Below are 23,448 nucleotides of genomic sequence, written 5' to 3'. Positions count from 1 at the left end.
TTTTGCTGTTGTGTTGTCAGTTTTGAATTCCTATTTGTTCGTTAATGCAGTTGTGTGAGACGTCTCGGCTACCGGATAGGTTTAAATTGAACTGTGAAGTTGATTGAGTATTATAACAAGCAATATTTGGGTAATATTTTCACAGGCCTGCTTTAAGTTCTTTTGTGATAGGATCACACCAGCCACAAGGTCATCTAACATTCTGACCATGAGAACTTGGTGGTCATTACTACTTTATCACCTCAGAATTCACTACTCATGGGTCGGACCTCATCTGTCTTCAAACTCTGCCTTTATTTTGATTTTCCATTTTGTGACTGCAGTAAGACAAAATCTGTTAACAGATATATAAACATCTGCCACTCAAAACCGTCTCTCTGGTAGTTACTGCTAGAGTAGGTGTCTCTAGGACATGGACACACACACAGACACACACACACACACACACACAGTGTGAAAACAATACCAGCCACAGCTGTCATGGCTTGTGATAAATTTGGCTAACCTGGGGCTTTGTTTAAAACCAATCTGATTGTTTGACTGCTCATGTTTCTCCCCCAGATGTCAGTGTGTTCCCTGATCTCAGTAATTAACATACAGTGTTATCAAATCTGATAGGAATTAAAGCTGAAACTCAGAAAAGTCAGACCTGAGTTGTAATAAACTGGTATTATCCCTTAAACCTTCTCACAGCGGTAGCTTTGGTGATTCATCTCGTCTACCTGGCACAACTACGTGTGTGTGTGTGTCCAGTTCCAGGACATATGGTGATTGTTGCTCTGGGACACTCATTCCCATGGTGTAACATTTGAATGAGAAGAGGTGCTGATTAGCACACACACAAGCATGTATACACACACACACACACACACACACACATGCATACACGCACACACATATTCAAACCCCAACTAATCCAGCCATGTGTGCCTGGGAGATAAGGTGCATCCTGCATACTCTTTCTACAAACTCTCTCTCTCTCTCTCTCTCTCTCTCTCTCTCTCTCTCTCTCTCTCTCACTCTCTTGCTGTTTCTCACTAGCGCTTCGTCTCACTCGCTTTCTCTCTCTGGGAGAGTAGCACCTAATTCTCCCTAATTCCCTAATCCTGAGCAGGGCCACTGCACATACAGTCAGCAGTGACCGAGGCAGTGCACACAACACAAGGCCCAAATGATAGAGGATGTTTCACACCATCTTTTAAGTCAATATCAATAACTGGTGGAGGAAAATAAACAACAACCAATAAATACATCTTTCTGCCTAGAAGAGAATTTTCTCAGAGGTTGTATGACAGAACAACTTTTAAGAAAGTTTCAATCAAATTTGGTTTTAATGTTATTCTGACCAACACAGCATAAATTATAGCCTATTTTTAAATCAGTAATCTGCTGATGCATAAAACACACTTATGGCTAAACAGTTTCGGCACCAATACCACTAAATACTTTATTTTTAATCGTACGTGTTTTTCCACTGAAAAAACAAGATGCTAATAGCCTTTTCTGAGATGTCAAATATTGTGCAAAGACAAGCAGCAGCGTTAATTTACTAAATACAAAATACATTTGGCAAGAGCTAGATTTTTTTTTATTTGAAGCAGCTCGCAGAAAACATGATAGCAACATGCAATACGCTCTTATACATTCTCTGTTTTGTACTGTTTACTGTTCAGGACATTAAATTGACTTGGTTTTTTCAAAAGATTTTATTTGTAATATTGAGTTGAAACCAATATCTGCAAGTCCTCCTGTGGAGCAGTTTATATCTGAGAGAGGAGGGTTAAGTAAAAGTGGATGGTGCAGCTAATTAGCCTCCTCCATTTTGGACTGCAAGTGCTCTTGATTAATAATGCAAATACATGTGTCAAAATATATCAGAGTTGAAATAAATGACCAAATCCACTTTTTGCATCAATTACACTACAAAGAAATACGTTAAAATCAATAAACAATTCCTTTGTTTAGTTATTCAAATTGAGTGCAAAAAGTACCAAACCTTTTCTTTAACTTCTAATTTAAGAAAAGCTTTTGACTTTAAAAAAATTAATTTAAACTTATCTCAGGTAGGCTATAGCAAGCTAAAATAGGAGAAGCTAACTGTTTGCAGTTATAACCAGCAAGGTAATGCAAACTATGTTCGCAAGTTAATTCTAACATAAGCATTATCTATCAAAACTATCAGTTAGCCTATATTCTTGACTTGTTGGGAAAACATTTAGTCAGTTTTGAGCTTCCTTAGGTGTGGCTCATGGCGGTCATACGGCACTGTGCAGTCATCACACATTGACAGACATGATGTGAGTCAGTAGCAGAAGCTGACTAACCAGGGCACAGAGGAGGTCGACAGCTTCCAGGATGAGCTCCTGATGTCCTATTCTGGTGACGCCCAGCTCCTCCAGCTCCTGGTGGGTGATGTGCAGCAGCTGCTCGCCCCCCATCTGCTCCCGCTCAAAACTCTTCACGTACTGCTGGAGACAGTCATCCAGACCTGAGCAGAAGACAGACGCAGATTAGCTCGTGCTGATGTTTTTATATCTATTACCACTGTGTGGAGGAGACCTGCTGGTCCGCCTCAGCCAAAAAAAGACAAAATGTTGTAATCATTAGTGATCTGTGAAAAGTTCAGCTGGCTTTTTGCCCCCCTAGGAACATACAAACAAAAAAGAAATGTATTTTTTACACATGTAAATGGTTTCCTTTTTGTGTGCCTAAAGCCAGAGAAACACACAAACTACCACCACGCTGTAATGACTTCTCCTGCAGGGGGATACAAGCAATGTAATTTTATTTCATGTTTTCAGAGTATGCAGAGTGAAGAGGCTGAATTTCATGCACATTCATGATTGATTAAGGGTGTGTCCGAAATATACCTAGAAAGATGTAAGCAATATTGATGTACGACTTTTCTGCTGTTAAGCCGTGGCCGCCTGCCATGCAGAGAGCCAGTCAGCTGCACATAGACGTGGTGGGTCCGGGATACTATTGATCAGTAAGAGCCTCAGGCTTTGAACCAAACAAAGTCAGCAGAAAGCACTCCTCCCTACAGACCTAATGAACAAGCCTGCTCGAAAATGAGCACACACACAGCAAAAAATACGCATGAGAGGAAGCAAATCCATGCACACAACACACGCGCACACAGAGCCACGAGAAAAACAAACAGCACACTCTGTCCCTCTGTGAATGCACACATTTCAGACACAATCACACACACAAATACAATTACAACTGCTGTTGTTATTCAGGGTCCTGACACCTCTGTGGAGCCATGTTGTTAAAGACGAGTGGAGCTGTGAGGAAAACACTGATGCCCAAGGGAAGCAATGCTGACAGAGAGCAGACAGTGTGGTAGCACCTTAACACAGTCGCCACACACACACACACTTGCTACAGAATGAGCGAGAGGCATCTTGCTATGCCATGGGACAAAATATAAGTCTACTGTTGCTCTGAGTGACATGGTCAGACAATCTGTTACATACTGCACAACAGAGCAATTTTACATCCAACACATCGGTAAGAGGCTCCGCACTACAGCAATACTAGAGAAAATCACTTAATGAAACACATTCCCAATGGACAAACCCACATATCCCACATGTTAGTGTGTGTCTTACAAATGACAGTGTACGATTATCGCATGCATGATATCAAGTTTGTACATGAAGTCCGTGAAAACTAAAACAAGAAGGTGCATGTGGTGGTTTGTTTTCATGTTCGTATATTAAATCTGGTTGATGATACTAGAACATGGTTCCATAAAACTTATCCGGACCCAGATGGCATCCTATCTGGACCCGGACCAATAACTGATAAATCATTGAGAATTGTCCTTTTTAGACCCAGCAGCACCGCTTTTGTAGTCTTTACAGGAGAAATTAGCATTTATATTTTATTAGAGTATATTTTATTAGAGTACTTATTTAGAAAGCCTCCAATTCAATGGGAACTGAAAATAAATATTGTTAAAATATTATTTCATTGTACTTTCTGTCAGTTGTTGGCTACAAACAGATGTTGATACATCTAATATTTCAACACATATAGACATTATGATGTTTTCAAAACTTAAAACTGCTTCTGTTTTAATATGTACGAACAGTACATATTAAATTAAAAAGTACATTTTGAGACTTTTACTATATTTGAGTATTTACTTTTGATGTCACTCTGAACTTTCTACAACTCCACAACAATCAAGAGGGAAATACATTAAATAATAAATTATTGTTCCGTATTAAACTGTAGATAAAGACAGCAGGAGCTGAGCAAAAGAGGATGGAGTTATTTTTTATTACGACAAATAAGAACCGTAAAAAAGGATAAACAGCTTATCACTGAGTGCCACATAATGTTAATTAGATGATCATCATATTTGGAAGTCTGAATCAACACTGGGAAGACAGATAAATGAAGTTGCAAGCCTGAGTCTGAGGCAGCTGCAGGTGGAAGGAGAGAAGACCTGAGTGCAAATGCATGGAGAAAACAAAGACATGTGGAAGGGTGAAGAGTGTAAGCTATTTCTTGTGAATGTAAAATGATTATCCTGTGTATCACCAGCAGTGTTGATAGAGATATGCACAAGTGCAGATTGATGCTCCTCCCAGACCAGAGCATCTCCTTCTCATTTCTCCTGCCACTCCCTCCCACTCACGTGTCACCATTTCACACCCATTCTCATCTCAAAACGTTTAATAACTATGTTGGTCCACTGGGTAAAATGTAGTAATGTCACAATCTGAACGAATTGTGAGATGCCTACGCTTTTGTCTGCCCATTGTTTTATGATAAAAAACAGTCCTACAATTTTCTGGTGAGATTGGAAAAAATAATCATGATAACTAATAAAATATAGATCATAGACATGAACTGGGTGAAGATTGTGAAAGTAAAGGGCACATTTCTCACTAGAAATGTTATCAAAATGTATTTTAATTCCCAAACTGTGTATTAAAATGACATTTCTATCTGAAAATACAAGGACTGTTGGTCATGTTTTTGCAGACAGGAACTTGAGAGCCACGTGACGTGGGCACAGGCCAATGCAAAACAAACAATGCAAAAAGAAACGTAAGCATCTCACAATTTGAGAGGCTGGATTGTGACATTACTACGTTTTGCCCAGTGGACCAACATAGCTATTACACATTTTGAGATGAGACTGGGTTGCCATTTTCACACCCCTGGTCCCTCTGAGGCCTGGTAACACTCTTTAGTTTTAGCCATATCCTAACATTATGGCTATATGTAATCATAATGCAAATGAATTACTTGACCTCATTTATATCTGAGAATCTCTGCAGATGGAAAAAAAAATGCATTACTTTATCACAGTTAGTATTCTAGCCATCACTTCAGTCGTCCTCCTGGTGTCCACTCATTAAATGTTACACCTTTTTCCCTCTCTTTTCTTTCCTTTCTCCACATACAGAGGTGTATAAAGTATTTAAATTATACAGTGAGGTGATGAATAAAGAATCAAAGTGGTCCAGGCTGACTACCCCTGCTTCCACAGGGAAAGCCTGCTACTATAACTACGTCTGCTCCTGCAGCACACACACACATACTGTAGATGAATGGGGCTGCAGCATCGACTGCAGTGAGTGCATTTGTTGTTCAAGATATGTTTTGTTGGGATCTGTTGTTTCAAATAGATGTGGACACTCCCATTCACACGTACTGGCACGAGCAAACATATAGGATTGACTTACATGTAAATACAGGCATACTTTCACACACATATACATACGCAGTGTGACACACAGCTGTGAGCCAATCCCATGAGTCAGAACACCTCCCCTAGAGGACAAACAGCTGATCTGGGTTCATCTGCTGAGTTCATATGCCAGCTGGAAATATCACATGGTGCTCACAAACACACACACACACACAAAACAATGCACCAGGGTCGTGTTAGTCAGTGCGGCAACTCGCCACATAGTTCTCGATTTTAAAATCCTGTAAATGTTGTTAGTCAAAATCTGCAGCAGTTGTGACATGGGTCAGACAATAAGAAATACTTTTTTCGTGCCACGATGAAACTTTCTCACTTCTGAATGTTTTGTAGCAGCAGGAAACATGAAAACTGGCCTCAGACTTAAGAAGGCCATGCAGTGTAATAGGAGGCAAACAAATCCTAGCATGTGTGCATCAGAAATAAACACAAAGTAATTTAGTGACTCTCTATGTAATCAGCTTCGCTATACTTTCCCCTGAGAGCTATAGCTACTGACTTGGGAGTAAGATATTTTATCAAAGCTTAACCATAGATTGAAATCGTGCTTCCACCAGCTTCCACTGCAGCGGCCTCTGCTCAGGTGGTGCTGGCAGCCCAGTCTGGAGTGTTTCCTGTAAATATTGTTTTTCCTGCCGTGTTTTATGAGCTTGATATTGAACAGTATTTGCTGAACCAGGTCCTTGCCTGCATATCCCTCATGTTTTCACACTAACACACAAACCTTTTGGAACACAAATGTTTTAACTGTTGTTTACTTCACTGTCAAGGACTCCTTTGGAAGCACATTTGGTAGATAAGATAAGATAACATAACATAACATACTATAACATTACATAGACCTTTTATTAATTAAAGGAAATTGTGCCAGATCAAAGTAATAAATAACAATAGCAACGTAATAAGTGTTCAAAATGACAAATGAGATGAAAGTGTTGCACATGATGACAAACGTAATATTACACATGATATACATGTACATGATAATAATGGAAGTGTTATTGTATTGTTTATCTCTCAATAAATAGTGACAGACATGATTTAGAGAAATAAACTATATATAAAAGCACATTTTAAGGGATTTAAATCTGTTTTAAAGCATTTTTCTCTCTTTAAATTAGCAAAAAGCAACACATATAACATTTAGCTGGATGTGTAGCATTGTAGACAATATGTAATATGTCTGGCAAAGCTCAATTTATGTTTTTAGGCTACTATAATTATAAATGTTTGAGTAGCAAATTAAAAATATTGAGAAACTTTTGTTCCATAGATTTATTGAAAGCTAAAACAAAAAACAATAAAAGTAAATACTTAAAAAGTGTTTTTTATCATCACTGGTTGTACTGCAGGGTGTAGGTATCGTGTATTAAAAAAAAGGTTCCATGGATTCTGTATTTCTATTCAGAAAAATGCTAAACCCCAGCGTTACCACAGAGGCACTTGATTTTTTTATATTTCTTCCCCCTTATTCACATGAAAATATATATTTGAGTGAGTGAAATTGATTCATCGCAATAGGAGACACTGAAGGATCCCTTGATTCCAGCCATCACCACGCTGAGGCTTGAGCGAGCATCTCGTGTTGACAGCTACATCCACATTTCATGCAACTCGTTCCAATCTTTTCCTCATTCCTGGACAAAATAAACCCCTCCCTGGCAGAAACACGCGGGTTGCCAAGCAACCAGAGCAAGAGAGGCCTCCGAGCAGAAGAGAGGGAACCGCAGTTGCTTCCCCTCAGGACCCTGCACTGATGCTGGGCTAAGGAGTACACACACACACACAAACACACAAACTGTAGCATATAGATGTTTTCAGCACACTGACTCAAAGCTTGTTGAAGGCCACAGTAAAATAGAGACTTCATTTACAAATTGAACATAGCAGTGACTCCGCTGCTTGGCCATTAACATCAACTGAAATCAAACTGTCAGACCTATGTTTTCCTCTGAGAGCATGTTTGGGTCAGAGTGGAGGCCGGGCTAAAAGCTAAGGTAGGCAGCAGCAGCTCCCATCCCATTGCCTTGCTGCCGCATCTGTGAGCTTCCAGCAGGAGTAAGTGCCTCAGAGTGCGAAGAAAAGACACAACACCCACTAAAAATATTCCTACTGTGAAATATTCATCACATCATGACAGAATATTCTTATGATGGCATTTTAGCTCCCTGGTATATGAGCTTTCAAGTGCAACACGGCCTCCTCTCTGAAATCCAGCGAGTAGGAAGGTGTCAAGAGGCAATCTGAACAAACAGGACGAAGGGAAACAGGGTCAACCAGGAAGCTGCAAGGAGTTCAGAGGAGCAGAACATGACTCGGAGGATCTAACCGACCTAAGAGAATTTGACGTGATTGCAATCAGGCTGGAAGTGTGATAATGACATTTAGCTTTGCTCACACTTCCTAACTTTTCTCATACAAGAAAATAGGTTAAAATGTGCACTGTAGCAGTTCCCTTCATTTCTTTGTAATGTACATATATATATCAAATGGCTTTTACTTGATGTTTACTTATGTTTCTTGCAACCTTTTATTTTGTCATAATTTCAAATTAAATTATTTTATTTTATCTTTGAGTTTAGATTTTGTATTATATCATTTGCTACATTTGATTTTAAATGACATTGTTTTCATTTGCTTCCTGTCTTTGATGATTTGTTTTCCTGTTTGTATTTGTCCTCTTTGAAGAACTTTGGAACGGCTTTGTTGAAATTGGTTGATATTGGTTTCGTTGTTGTTGTTGCTGTTGTTATCATAACATTGTGCACCTCTTCCAACTGCTTTGTGTTGGTGTTTCGGGTCATAAATATACTGTTTTGGTTCAGTCTCACAGTTCTCATCTGTGTTGTTTCCAGGCACATGTAGGAAAACTGCTTTCACAAAGAAAAAGCTCTAATAAACCCACTGTTGCTACTTGCCCAGCACCAAACAACACTGACATATGTAACGACTAGCTTGTGAAAGTGGTGGCGTATTTAGCATATAGCATTTTACAGCTTAAGATTTCTGCCCTGATAAGCTAGTGAATTGCAAAACAGAGCAAAAACGAGTGACTAATTTGAATACTGTTAGTTGAGTTCCTAGAGACATTCTAATTAATGTTCATGGTGCTTTTTATCAACTAGATGTGTCAAGAGGCAACTATTTGCAAGCAGTTCAGGTACATACATTAGGTGATAATACATCCGTGTTGTGTTCAGAGATTACTAATCTTCCTGCAAGAGGCCAAAAAAATGTATTGACACAGGATGAATTATTAAATAATAAATTATTAAACTATTCCATTTGCAGTGAGCAGCTTATAGTACATAGGAAACATGTGTACCTGCCTGTAGTTGACCTTCTTTCTAAATTGTCTGTGGCTGCTTAGACTATTGTTTATCCCTGATGTCTGAGTGATTAGTCCTGTTTTAATAACATCTGCCAAGGAGGTTGAATTTTTTTTAAAATTTGTATTGGTTTCTCTTAGAATAATTTATGCATGTTGATCAAAGGTTGGCTATGTTTAGGGGACTGTTATATATGAGTGTGTGCAATTTGGTGCAAATCTAAATAAAATGTGGATCTGATGAATTTAAATGTGCTTTCATAAAAGAACTGTACTCTCCAAGTACCATTTGTTGTGGTTAATACAAATCTCATTATTTAATAATGAGCTTCATAATAATTAGCTATCTGTGCTACCAGATATATTGTATGCTTTGTGAGAATGATATCACTGTCTTAAAGATCAAATCAAATGACTCAGTACCCATGATGCCATGAGGATAATTCAATCAAGTGATTTTTATGATTCTGGAACATTTTTGCAGCCATTGGACTGAGCTTAAACAGACCGTAACCCTGCTCTGCAGTAAAGTGATGACAACTAAGCTGAAATAAACCGTCCACTCCAGGCAGTAATCCTGGATACTACAACAGCATAAATGCTTTAATTCACAATCTAGGTTTGTAATCTAAGTTGATCCTTTAAGTGAGTTTCTCCTCATTGTGAGCTCTCATGTAAAACTGAATTTTCATTCAGAAATCTGTGCCTCTGTCTGTATATCATGCAACCTCAAGTGAAACTTAGACCGAGAAACATTTTCTGGAGGGTAAATATGCTTGCAAGTAAAACTGCAGCCCTCTGAACAACAGGTGCAAAATCAATCCAGTAAAGCACATGCAAACATCTTCACACAAACACACACACACACACACACACACACACACACACACAGGCTCCTCTGTCCGAGCAGCTGGATAGAGCGGGTCCTTTGATATGATGCCCACTGCATCTCCCATTCTCTCCACCGCTCTGCCGTTGCCTCTGTGCTCTCCTCTGTCTTTCTCCGTCATGCCCACCCTTCCCCTTACACACTCACTTGCTTCCTCCCCCATCTTAGGCTCCTCAGCCTTTCATTTCGCTCTGCACCTCCCCATTTCTGAATCCATGTTCCTACCCTCTACTTCTCTCTCATTCAGGGCTGTAAAACTGAGGGGGAGGCTCTTACGTGCCTGCATGTGTGTGTGTGTGTGTGTGTGTGTGTGTTTAAATGCTACGTGCATTTGCACCTGCTGCGTGTTGTATGTGTGGCATATAGGATTTGAATTGGGAGTCTGAGTGTGTTGCTGCTTCCCCATCTTATGACATGTGCTCTGACTCCGACACGATCAGATCTGGTTTCCATGACTACTGATGCCCCACTTAAAGCTGCTGCTCCAGAGTTGGTGTGTCAGTGCATGTGTGTTAGTGTGCATATACTGTAGATACATACTAATGTATTTCAGTGAACATGTGCCTCCCTCAGTGCAGTGCATGTATCCGTGTGCATCCACACATAGAGCATGCACCTCTGCGTTTGTCTTGTGTATGAAAATGGAGGACTGGAGGAGTTTCTCTGCGTGTGTGTGCGTGCGTTGAGTACGTGCCTGTTTCTCCATAATAAGGCATGCTCTTTAATCTTTAATGCAGCTGAAACTACAACAAGCACACAGTCAGAGCCAGGGGAAGCATGTCTTCCAGCACAGACTTCCTTACCATCTCAGCAGGAGACAAAATTGGGGGACACACTATATGGAACAGTAGCGAACATGGTTCTGGACTCCAAAGGGGATAACATCCAAGGGACTCTTTCAATGAGGGATAAAGCATTTCCTGCTTAAATGTTAAATTCAATTGTCCTGCCGTGCTTCACATTATATGGTCATTCACAGTCCCTACAATGCATCAACACACAAATAGGAAAAGAGTAATTACTGCAGGAAAACTAAACTGTCTTATTCACTTCCCTGTCAATGTATGCATCAGCAGGCTGCCGATATCATGCACCTGAAAGCACAGGATGATCTTATGAGGTGTTCACAGCACGAAGCTCCGGAGGAGAAGTCCATTTTTTTGTTGTCTCTCAACGTCGAAGCACAGATCCATATACGTCATACTTTACACATCAATTGCATCTGCACACGCCCCAGCAGATACATATCATTGCACGCACGCACACATGCACACCCACGGAGGAAACTCCTCTTGTGTGGGTGTTCAAATCAAAACAAATGAGTCATCTTTCTGTGAGCCTCACCAGTGTTCTGCTGCTGGAGCAGTTCTTCTACAGCAGTGAGAAATACTGTATAGTCTGCTTGGCCTGGTAGCGAGCTGTGTCAGGATTTCTCGATAGGACTGCAGAGTTTCCCATCCCTCTGTCCCACATTCTTTCATATGACAGGACTGGGCTGTCCACCAGGACGGATAAAGCTTGTGCAGCCTGCCCAAAAACTTGTGGTTCTGTGGAAGGAATGGGTTCCTAAAGAGTGCAGATCCAAATTTATCTCCATGATAAATCTTTAATCAGTACAAGCAGATAATCTCAATAGGTCAACCTAAATGCAAAGCTACCATAGGTTAACCAAAAGTGGTCGAAGTGTACTTGCACACAACTTAAACTTCCTTATCCTTTCCAATTTGTGTTACTTTTAACTCGGATTACTTTACTCAAGTACATTTTAAAAGGAATAACCAATTAAGAATAATTGTATTATTATTTCACTCATAATTAAATATTTTTACATTAGTAAAGTACTTCAGTGAATTATCAAGATACTGGTTGTAACACAGACCAAAATCAAGTAGAGATATATTTTTGTATATGTATCAGAAGAATGTCCACTCTGAATTCCAATTTACCAAAAGATAATACATTCCTAAAATCTATGAAGGCCTGTGAATGCATATTATATAGATTACAAAAATCAGTTACACAATCCAAGGCAAAAGCAGTTTGTGTAATGAATCTTACTGGTCATTAGAATTTGATCAGCAATATTTTTTATTATCGGGAGGATTTATGTCAAATTATTTATTCTAAATCTATATTTTTAGCCCTCAATGGAGGCAATTGTGAGAATATTGTTATTTCTGGAAATTATATATATATTTTGTAAGTTTTGTGACACATGAGGGATGCCCCCATGGCTTAGACATCAGGGCGCCAGTGACCGTGGAGTCCTCAGTATGTGTCTAACTGGGGACCTTTGTCATCTCTCCACTGGGGATGTTGGATGTTGTAGGAACATTGCAAAGCAAACATTAAAGGACCACATAATGAAGATTAAAATAGGACAAAGAAGTTGGATAAAGGTGTTGCTATAATTTACAGGGGTACAACTATTCTATTTCTATCCTGAAAGATTGAAAAGATAACAGTGATTTGTTAAAATGATAGGTGAGGACAAATGTTTGCTTCCTGCACCCATGTCTCTTATATCTGTTTACATTTAAACTACTATGCTGTGTTGTGGTAAGCAAGAGCAACTGTTTAAGTACAATGAAAGAATGTCTGAGTGTCACTGCTCCTTACGAATGGCAGAAGATTACTAGGCTCAGTGTGAGAGAGATAAAGAAATAGAGGCCAAAGTGAAGCCTGTGTTAATGTACAGATTAATGCTAGCCTTTTCGCCTTTTGCTTTAGTCCTAAAGAAAATTAGATCTGAGCACAAGCCTGCCACTGAGGGCCTCTATGTTGAGCCCCACAGGAAAAAGCAGAGAGCTTCAGAAGAACAGGGACTACACTGGGAGACGCTGGTGAATCTCTGAGGCCCAGCTCTACATCTGAAAGAGGCCACAAGATGCTTCTCAAAGAACAGAGGAGACCAAGGGTGTAACAGCAACAACATTAAACAGTTGCACCAACCGAGTGTCCCGTGCCATTGTCTACATTTTTCTACATCTTTGCTTTACTGAGAATTACCTTGGATGAAATGCACATAACTTCCACATGCAGGATTGTATTTGAGCATGTGGTAATGCTTTTAAAAAATCTGCATGTGGCTATGAGTTTCTGTAATGGCTCATGCGATCACCCTTTCTGTTTCACTTTTAGATAACCTGTGTGCACAAATACAGCAATCATACCAAGTGGCTTATAAAAACTGAACCAAAATCAACATTTTTATTGCATTCCCCATATTGCAAAATGTTAATTTGGCCTGTAAGTAATCCCACCTCCAATCAAATTTGAACTCAGCCTCTCTTAATGAATGGTGCAGGAGCAGAGCTTTCCAAATGAACACTGCATGGATCAGAGGACGGAGCTGTAACTCCACTGGCTGCTTGAGGAGAGCAATTATAAAACCAGGAACACCGTCGTAATCACTTAACTCAACGCATCCCAAATACTCTCCCTCGCCGTGTCCCCTGAGGGCCCATCAACCACCTTGACTTCTAATCTCAGACATCAGTACTTCCACCATAATGAAAAGGGAACTGCAGCAATGTGGAGTTTTAGGAACTCAAGTAGAATTAAGCAGGAAAAATGATCAGTTCTATGTGTGACACAGAAATCACAAATATATAGGGACACTGGTTTGAGTCATCACACAAGTATAGTGATTAAGTCATTCTCCTATGTAAAGGGATTGCGGACACCCTGTCTCTCCATTTCCATTGTCTGCCAACAGGCCCACCACAGTTTCTCTCGCGGCTCCGTAAAGCTGCTGACCAGTGTGTGAGAACAGATCCTGCAATTGCACTGGCACGCACACACGCACACACACACACACACACACACACACACACACACACACACACACACACACACACACACATTCACACACACTTATGCAGACACGCATGATTGGTGATTACTCATTCATACTGTCTATTTGAGGGGAAGCAGCCTATCTCTTGCCAGCAAAGCGAGCAACAGAGAAAAAAAGTGTGTGTGTGATCCGTGTGTGTGTGTGTGTGTGTGTGTGTGTGTGTGTGTGTGTGTGTGTGTGTGTGTGTGTGTGTGTTCCGTGCTTTTTTCCCCCCTTATACGGCAGGAGGCACTGCGCTGTCCACGGTGCTGAAACTGACTGTACGGCCAGAATTGGGGGATTTGGGGGTGTGGGGAAGGGGGGGTTACATGCAGTTAGCTACATTAATCATACACGCACGAGCACAGGCGCGCGCTCAAGCACGCAGCGAGTTGTGGTACGCACTTTTCAGCATGTGCCAGTGAGTGGCAGAGCAGATGACATATCTCCCCGGCTTCATTGATAAGAGGTGTTCTGCTGCTGATGATGAGGAGGAGGAGGAGGAGGAGGAGGATGGTGGGGATGGAGTCAGCAGCAGCAGCAGCAGGAGCCTATAGGCTTGGCTGTACGAGGGGTGCGCTCTCAAGCAGGCGAGATGACAGAATGCTGAGCCTCCACTCCCTGCCTCTTGGAAGGGAGGACATCCATTTCACTGCACCGGCTCCAACACATTTACCCCACACTTTACAGTGACTTAAATCGTTCCCCACAGTGGTCACTTACACAGTCACGCATCAGCCTGCAGGATAGGGGAGCGCACACATGCAGCACAGTTTGTGGCCCTCACCATCATCATCACCACCATCCTCCTCCTCACTCCAACCACAATCATGCATGAACACCATCAGCCTGGTGCAAAGGAACGGATCAGAATATTACCTTTCATCCAGTCCAGAACTTGCTTTGGTGTCCATTTACTTATAGGTTCCATAACCAAAGCCATGGTGTCACAGTCTCTCCGAGGTGAACGGCGCAGGACTCAATGCGGGCGACATACAACGACCTGTCAGTCACATCTGGAATGACACGGCGGTGGACACATCTGTAGGAACAGAGAAGCTCGTCAGTTTTGTTCTGTCCATCGGAGCATGGCCGCCTGCAGAAACGGTGAACGGGATGCGGTGGTGCAATCCACGCGCACACACAGAGACACGCGCGCACACAGCACACGCTCTCTCTTCCCTCCCTCGTCTCTCTCTCTCTCTCCTCCTCTCTCTCTCTCGTGCCTTCCCGCCAGCAGCTCGCGCTCTGTGAGAAGTGGATACGGTGGGCGCGAGGGGATGGAGCGACCCCTCCCCTCTCCTCTTCTTCCTCCCGCCCGCCTCGCTGCAGCATCACAAGGGCCACCACTCATAATACGGACCAGGGAATGGTGCAACGCACACCATATAGGGAGGATCTCTCTGTCCCTCTTTCTCTATCCCTCCATGTCCCCCTCACACATGCACATACATACAGAAAGAGTAAGGTATTGTGAAGACGCAATATATTTCAAAACTGCAGTATGGACACACTATAGCATTATTATTACTATTATTTCCATAAATTATGTGGAATGTGCTGCACTTATAGTGACACGTCCACGCGTGTGCAGGTCGTGCTAAATCCCACAGCAAGACAAGGTTCATATGCACGGATGAGAAAATCAGCATCAGTTGTCAGGCGCTCCTGTGGCATGCACGCTGCTCAGCTGTGAGGAACAGCGCCCCCTGCTGCGTACCTGGGACACAGGTGACGTCATGGATTAAAGAAGATACCCCCCACCCACCCCCTAACACACACACACACACACACAAACACACACACACACACTCTACCGTACAGACAAATATGGAGGCTCAATGGCACAGTGATTCGGGTCACACAAATACATTGCATATTTTCATTTTTACTTTTTAATAATATTTTCCACCATAGATCATTTCTAATGAAATATAAGGGAAGACAGTGGATGCAATGGAAACATGCCAAATCAATAATACACACACACATACACACACACCTTCATACATACAACGAACAAATGAAACACAGGGATTAGGATGAACAGTCTTTACTGCTGTTGTGCATATTTGCTCATATAAAGCATTAAAGTTCAGGGAGACAGTCTGAATAACAAGTCATCATCTTCATCATCATCATCATCACATGTCACTACAAAGTAATAATAAGTTGAGTGGTCATACTAGTGAATATGGCAGTCTGAGGATGTGCTAACATTATTGGCATAGGGTCAGACTTTCTGGTTTAAAGAATAAAGCATTCCAATAATGCATCAGGCTGGAATAAGAGAGTACCACATGTAATCTTAATTAATGAAAGAAATAGAACAAATGTTATCTAAATAATATTAATCAATCAAACTTATTTTGGTCTATTTGAATAACTATATAAATGCAGTGATGGCAGTTTTACGAGATACACATTTATTTATGAGTGCATTTTAACCTTTACTAAACTTCTGCCTTTGGCAATAAAAAAATCAATCATGTGCAACTTTTTCCTGTCAAAGTCTAACAATCCATCAATAACTAGAAAAGGCTACAAATTGAATCCCACCACCTGCAGTGTGTTTAAACAGTGATCCATGCTGGTGGTGTGGAGTCACATAGTCCATGTAAACGTCTCCTGTTTGCAGCAGCAGCAGCAGCAGCAGCAGCAGCGGGCTCACTCACACATCCAGCCACAGGAAACAGTGACCTCCTCCTCCTCCGGCAGCCCGCTGAACAAAGTCAATGGTGGGCGGGACCGCGCTGCTCAGTTTTCAGCCCTTTCCGAATGTCACAGCCGTGATCTCGAGCTCCCATTGGCTCCTGTCTGCGCTCACGTCACAATCATGATTAGAATTGATGATCGGACGTTCTGATTTCATTGTCTCGCAAAGGGGACTGGTGGAGAAATCTGCTGAATTTGAACGTGCCGTCTGATTTTTTGACATCACAAATGGTAAGCGCCGGGACGTGATTTCACTTCGGGCTCCGGGTCATCGCGAGTCGCTACGCGCTCGCCTGCGCCGGAAAGCCCGGGTCATCGAGAACGACCACGGCGGGGTCGAGAAATCACAGATTTGAAGGAAAAGTTTAGCCGCGGCTATCCAGTGGGAGAGCTAGGCTAATGGTGGCTAACGCTGGCTCGGCTCAGATATGGCCGCTCGGGCCTGTAAGCTAACGTGAGCTGTGTGTCTGCGCGCGTGTGGCCATTGTGGTGATGCGGCGCGTCCCCGGTTTGTTTACTGTCTGGCTGTGAGTCGTGAAGTTGTGGCATGTGCTTCCTGTGTGCTGGTTGTGTTTGTGAGTCACCGGGCTGTTTGCTAACCCGACGGACTCACTGTGTGTTGGCTAATTCTCCGTGATGTTATTGACTGTGGCCATGCGCAGACAGCCTGCCAAAATAAAGCTGCTGCTGCTGCTGCTGCTGCTGGCCACACAACATTCCCCTGTGTGTCTCTGTGTTTTCTAAACTACTGTGTTTTTATCAGCTCTATGTTAGTCCTCATCACTTTAACCGAGCATGTCACTTCGCTTTATTTTCTCCTACCAACATAACACAGCTTTGACACGAACCCCGCTCATAACACAGTAACTACAGATTCCTCTTTGTTTAGTGCATTCAAAGTGAGTTAAATCCGAGCATCACAATTGATTGTTTACACCCACTTTATTTTGAAAGGCTATTTTAACAAGATTGTGTTAAAATTAAATCAGTTTTAAACAAGCGTTTTATCCCGTTAATAACATGTATTATAATTTCCAGACTTTTTTGCTGATGCAAACAATCCATGTTTTGTTTGTGCTAAAAAAAAGTCGGATACAACACATTCTTTTAAAACGTTATCAGCTGATAATAGTGCTGAGCGAAATTATATCAAGATGTTATCAAGCGATATTCATATTAACATTTTATTAATATTTGTATCCTGTTTGAATGTTGTAGTTTTAAACTCTTTAAAGACAGAGAATGAAAAATCATTATATCAATACATATTGGACTTTGATACTGTTATTACTACAATACAATAGAGAAATAAATCAATGGAGCAACGTTTAGTTTGGCACAACATATCAGCTTGATTGATGTTATTTATTCTAACACTGCAGCTTTGTCCCTGCCTATTATACTTTGACTGACAGCGTGTCCAGTTGTTGTTCCCTATTGTTGGATGTAACTATGTGTTGGCTGGTTCTTTATAATGAGAGGAAACTGATCGTGTTGCTCATAATGAGGCGGCCTTGTTTGATGGATTGGTTGTCACTCCTTTGTAACTTAGTGTCTTGCTGTGCTTCCTCCCCAGCCATACTACCCAGAAGTGTGCCAGGTACACTGAGACAGGATGACAGCAATCAGATATGTGCCAACCTAGAAACATGGAGGTTCTGCTGTGACCTGCATGGCTGCCCCGTTCCCCTCCAGTAGCACAATGGATGCGTGGCCACAGAGACGTGGCCTGCAGACTGTGAGTAGCCTGTATCACACATTGCATTTCAGTATAAGAGAGAAAAAACGGTTCACAGGATTTTACTATTACTTAAATAATGTTAATCATACTTATATCAGTCTTACAATATTTATGGATTTTAAACATTTGTAATCTTGAGACTGTGACATTTTGGTTGATGAAGTTATATAATAGTTGGTGCATTTGCTAAATCTATTCACATTTGAAAAAAATAGTGTGATTTTTTGGGGAATTAAACAGAGTACGAAACCCCTCATAATTTACTGCATTCACTGACAAAAGTAAATTGTACAAGTGTTGTGAAGTTCTAAACTTCAAGACGCTAATCTGAGAGTGAGCTGTAAGTTTTATTTGCTCTTCATGTGGTTGTCTCTCAGATGAACCTGCGGTCAGTATTCACACCTGAACAGCAGAGGATCCTGGAACGTTACTATGAGAGTGGGATGACCAATCAGAGCAAGGCTTGCTTCCAGCTAATACTCCAATGTGCTCAGGAGGCCAAACTGGACTTCAGCGTGGTTCGGGTAGGCCCATAAAATGTGCTCATGTGTTAAATGGGGGGTAGCACCTTTCAGAATGATTTGTGTTGCACTTTTGTGCTTTGTTTTTTTTAATAAGGGATGCCTGTGTATTACTGTGGCAAGTAATTAAGGTCATGAGTCGGTGAGTTCTTTAGTCCAGAGGCATAACTTTTTCTGACTTTGCAGAATTTGTCCCTGCGGTGTTTTGTATAGTGTTTTTAATGGATGTTACTGAGATGATTGCTCTTCTCCCTGCAGACATGGGTTGGCAACAAAAGACGTAAGATTGCCTCCAAGGTAGACCAGAATGGAGGCATGTCTCATTCCTTATCCAGTCATGGCCTCGCTGGGGGGCTACTCTCCAATCACACACTAGCCGGAGGTGCACTGTCCAATCATAGCATGGCAGCAGGGGCGCTGCTTCCTGCTGAGATGGCTGTAGCAAGGAACATCCAGAATCGTATGCACCTTCTTCCTCCATCGTCATCCTTCCCTACTTTCTCGTCAGCATCTTCCTCTCCCTCCTCGTCCTCTCCTCTCAGCAGCGGCAGCAACAACAACAACAACAACAATGACGTCATACTGACTGGGATCTACTCTCTGAACTCCGTCCCACGCTCCCGACCAAGACCCACAGCCCCCCCCAGTCAGTCAGACCCTGCGCTTTCTGCGCACACATCCTCATCTCTGATCAACCAGGTCCTGCAGAGCAGGAACAGCTCCACCTCCTCACCCCTCCACTCCAAGCTGATGTCCCTCTCTCAGAATCTCCCATCCCTCACTTCTGCTTCAGGGCCTTTAGTCTACACTGCCGTCAGGAAGGGAACTTCATCCCTCGGGGAAGCAGGGGTGAGTGCAGGAGTAGTACCTCACAGCTGGACTAGGCAGTACGGTACAGCACAAACGCGCCCTTGGTCTTCTTCCTCGCAATCCCAAGCTCAGCTTCAACCCAGACCTCACTCCAACCCCCAGCCTCAACCCCCTGCACCACAGAAGACACAGGTTTCCATCCCAGTCAAAAACTCTGCTCCTCCCCCTGAACAGACACCTCGTATTCAGCAGGTCTACACCATGTCAGAAAAAGTCGAGGGGGGCCGACTTAGATCTGGACCAGAGTGTACTCAGAGAGTACAGGAGAGTCATGGGTGTGTGCCTCACCCTCTGGATTCCTGTCATAACTTCTCCATCGCCATGGAGACTGGAGATGAAGCAGATGAGTGGCAAAGGGAGGAGGAATTGTCAAACATGGCCGCTCAGACACACATCCACAGGGAGCACACGTTAGGCAGCCCAATCAGGGCTGAAGTGTCTGTGGTGAGAGGAAGCGTCACACCTCCTATGACTAGCTCCAGACCCACACTGCTTCACAGTAACGCAACACTTCAGGGCAGCTATTCCGTCACAGCACAGACCTCATTTACAGGGGAATCCAGTTCACAGGTACGTTAGGTTCAAGTGCTGCTGTCGCTTTCCTTCTAAGTGAATTGAAAAACGTAACCTGAATGTGTCTGTCTCTGGGTGCAGACTTCAGTCAGTGTGTCTGCTGCCCCCTGGGTTATCAGCAACTCAAGAAAAAGAACAGTAAGTGCTTTTTTGGCAGCTGTAACAGAAGAATTTGAACATCTAATGTAGGGGGGAAAAGCATTAAACGTACTATAGTCATAACCGTCTCTCTGGTAGGTCATAAAGGTGTGCTCAGAGTTATGATAAACTTTGAGGCGGCATTATGGACGGTGTGCATATCATGTTGTCAAACAGAGGTGTGTGTGTGTTTCAGCTGCAGGATCGGACCCAGTTCAGTGATGGGGATCTCATCCAGCTGAAGCGCTATTGGGACCGAGGCATGACCAGCCTGGGCTCAGTCTGCAGGGAAAAGATCACTGCTGCAGCGAACCAACTCAATGTAGACACTGAAATAGTCAAGGTATCCACCTTTGCAAGGTTGAAAATGACTTAATTACTTAATTAACAGTGTTAAATGAAACATAGAAAAGAACTTGCTGCCTCCTGGCACGTGATCTCAGCAGTATCCTCGAAACTAGAGAGATGTTTTGTTGACTGAGAAACCTTTGAGTCTTATTCACGTGGTCTACCCACTGGTGTATGACATTTTAGTGAAAACAAGACTATTTGACTTGTCTGACCTTTTTGAGACAAAAGAAAACAGGAAAGAGCAACTTTTCTAGGTCACAGAAGTTTTCTAACACACTTGCACAAAGTTGTGTAAAAGTCATGCAGATATATCAGGGCCACAGTAGGAATGCTGATGAACTAAATATAGTCTCTCAGTCCTGACACACACACATGACCCACTGCCAACTCACGTACTAGAATATTTATCACAAGAAAAATCTCTGCCTGCATGGATATACAGTACAGTGTACCACTGTGAGGATTATCTTCAAAGCCACTTAAGCAACTGCTTACTGCCTATTTAGATCAGGTTTACAGGAGTAAATTTACTGTATAACAGGTACTCATTGTTGATATGGAAATAAGAGACTAATTTTCGAGTTATCTTCCTGGACCACCTTCACCTTCATCACATTCATTTATGGAAATCAATGACATTTAGAGTACTTCAGTCCATGACTGACACCCATTTTGTCCTTTTTGTGTTTTCTAATTTGCAGACATGGATCAGTAACAGACGGAGGAAGTATCGTCTCATGGGTATTGAAATTCCGCCACCTAAAGGTGGCCCTGCTGTATTTACAACCTCATCCCCAGGTAACGAATCTCCACTGGCCCTCAGCCCTGATGAGGAGCGGCTCAGAACGCCTGATCTTGGCGATGACTTGAATGATGGGGGATCTATCTGTTTGTCTGAAGGTAAGAGCGAAGGCACGCAACACACACACAATCTCCTATGTGTGTATCTCAGTATTAATGTAGCATTATTCTATCTAGATGGAACCATCGACTCACAACACAGAGATGACGATGATGGAACAGATGTGTCCATTGCTGCTTTAACGGCCAATAATGTGGTACTTGATTATTTCTCTGATTTTACAACAGAACCTTATTAAAAGTAGCCACTTGAGACTGGACACTGGCTGGGATAGTGTTCATACTCCAATATAATAATAATGATAATAATAATAATAATACATTGTTCACACAAGCTGTTGTCAAAAAAAAAACACTGGCTTTGTCATGTTCACTTTGACCATGATACATTTCCCTAGTAAGCCTGTTTACTCTAGAATTCTTACACCTCTCATATCATGATTACAGTTTTAGATTTTAGTAATAATTGTAGGGGCTTTTATATTAGTGTTAAAGATAACTTCTGCAGTGCACCAGATCAAATGCTACCTTTTCCACATTTGTTTTTCATAACTTTCTGACCAATCAGTAATTTCTTTCAAGCATGCTAACAGAGGACAAAAGGGCTGTAGTCACACAGATTTCACAAAGGAAGGGTAATGCAGCCTCTCTGTAGGGATAAGTGCAGTTAATTGCTGTTCTTCAAAGATTATCTGATGAAAGATACATTATTCACATCACAATATTTGTTTCATGGTTAGTATGAGTTAATGTAACATCATTTTTACAGCACTGTTATAAACTAACTCATTTCCTTAATATGAGGTCACATTTAATCCAGCCTGTTTTTTAATAGAAGATTGAAGTAATTGGTGATGACGAAGCAGCAGAAGAAGAAGAAGTAGACGATGATGGTGAATTAATAGCTTCCGACCTCGAGCAAATGCAGAACCTGCTGGAATTCAAGGTGAGAGCACACACAGATTATCCTGGAGGCTGCATTTAAAATCCTCTATTTGAATTATTATTATTAGACTGTCTACTGGTCTCAGAAGTGCCAAGAATGGAAATCCTGAATAAAAAGTGTCATCTCAAGCATTTAATTATTTTTTGCCTCTTTGATATCTTCACTTGCAGCACGAGGAGGTGCAGTTCTTAGAGCACGAGCTAGAGAACCAAAAACAAAAATACCTTGAGCTTGCAAGCTTCACAAAAAGCCTGCTCAGCGCTGTGAGAAACAATGACCTGGAGAGACAGCAGGTACAATCACATTCTGTGTTTTCACAGCAATAACTTTTCCTGGGACATCAGCTTCAAGTAAGTCTCGACAGGTTTTTAACTTTCTGCTGTTTCATATTTGTTTAGGAACTCATGGCCAGTCTACCTCAGCCTTCAGACCAGGAGTGGGACACAAGTGTGGAGAGAGGATTCCAGCTTGCTGCAGAGTCGGCAGACGCATACTCCAACCACGACGACTCCCCGGCGGCTGGTGTGAGCAGCGCAGAACCTCTTCCAGCAGTAGCAAAGGAAGACGTCCCGCTGGTCACCATAAATGAAGACGGTTCGACATCGGAACATACTGAGCCCTCTGCATCAGAGGAGGAAATGCAGGAAGCAGTTACAGAACAAAAGTGACTTATCTCGTGTACATCAGCTCCCACACTCGCATACATGCTTATACATATGTTTCCACACTCAACGCTGAAGAATCTGGTTTCACACAAGACAGAATCATGCATTTACACAAACACTCTGGTAAACTCATTCTCCACTCCCAGTGCCTGTGGATTGATGCTTCACTATGACTGTTGGGCTGACAAAGGCCTTTTTTACTGCATATCATTCGCCTTGCTCTGGACTAGTCCAGAGAGAACAATAAATGACCTCTAACTTATCTACGTCTGGGCCTC

At 42.1% G+C, this 23,448-nt stretch overlaps 2 protein-coding genes across 15 annotated transcripts in view; one reads left to right on the top strand and one right to left on the bottom strand.

The window, feature by feature from the left end:
* Nucleotides 1-15,053, bottom strand: part of LOC109637860 (connector enhancer of kinase suppressor of ras 2) — a 56,336-nt gene extending 41,283 nt beyond the window's left edge. For 5 of the 7 annotated variants that reach the window (XM_069531754.1, XM_069531758.1, XM_069531756.1 and 2 more), the window contains exons 1-2: nucleotides 14,669-15,052; nucleotides 2,325-2,488 (exon numbers count right to left, since the gene is read on the bottom strand). In XM_069531754.1, coding sequence (XP_069387855.1) covers nucleotides 2,325-2,488; nucleotides 14,669-14,732 — 228 coding nt within the window. In that variant the 5' untranslated portion in view covers nucleotides 14,733-15,052. Of the gene's footprint in view, nucleotides 1-2,324; nucleotides 2,489-14,668 lie in introns of all 7 variants that reach the window. The other 2 variants (XM_069531760.1, XM_069531755.1) reach the window with 1 other exon arrangement.
* A 1,495-nt stretch (nucleotides 15,054-16,548) lies between these two features.
* Nucleotides 16,549-23,432, top strand: hdx (highly divergent homeobox). Of its 8 annotated transcripts, none has more exons than XM_069531354.1 (11): nucleotides 16,549-16,958; nucleotides 18,081-18,242; nucleotides 18,623-18,769; nucleotides 19,025-20,206; nucleotides 20,291-20,347; nucleotides 20,544-20,690; nucleotides 21,400-21,598; nucleotides 21,677-21,756; nucleotides 22,398-22,505; nucleotides 22,676-22,798; nucleotides 22,904-23,432. In XM_069531354.1, exons 2-11 carry the CDS (start codon nucleotides 18,177-18,179, stop codon nucleotides 23,171-23,173), a joined length of 2,379 nt encoding a protein of 792 aa, XP_069387455.1. In that variant the 5' UTR covers nucleotides 16,549-16,958; nucleotides 18,081-18,176; the 3' UTR covers nucleotides 23,174-23,432. The 8 variants fall into 8 exon arrangements, with proteins under 8 accessions (XP_069387455.1, XP_019939024.2, XP_069387454.1 ...); XM_020083465.2 differs by having other exon boundaries at nucleotides 16,595-16,735; nucleotides 22,395-22,505; XM_069531352.1 differs by having other exon boundaries at nucleotides 16,818-16,948; nucleotides 22,395-22,505.
* The last annotated feature ends 16 nt before the right edge of the window (nucleotides 23,433-23,448 follow it).

The sequence above is a fragment of the Paralichthys olivaceus genome, chromosome 9 (assembly GCF_024713975.1).
Source record: "Paralichthys olivaceus isolate ysfri-2021 chromosome 9, ASM2471397v2, whole genome shotgun sequence".
In the NCBI taxonomy this organism is placed as follows: domain Eukaryota; kingdom Metazoa; phylum Chordata; class Actinopteri; order Pleuronectiformes; family Paralichthyidae; genus Paralichthys; species Paralichthys olivaceus.
Note: the sequence above shows the minus strand (reverse complement) of the source record. Positions and strands in the feature narration are given on the sequence as shown.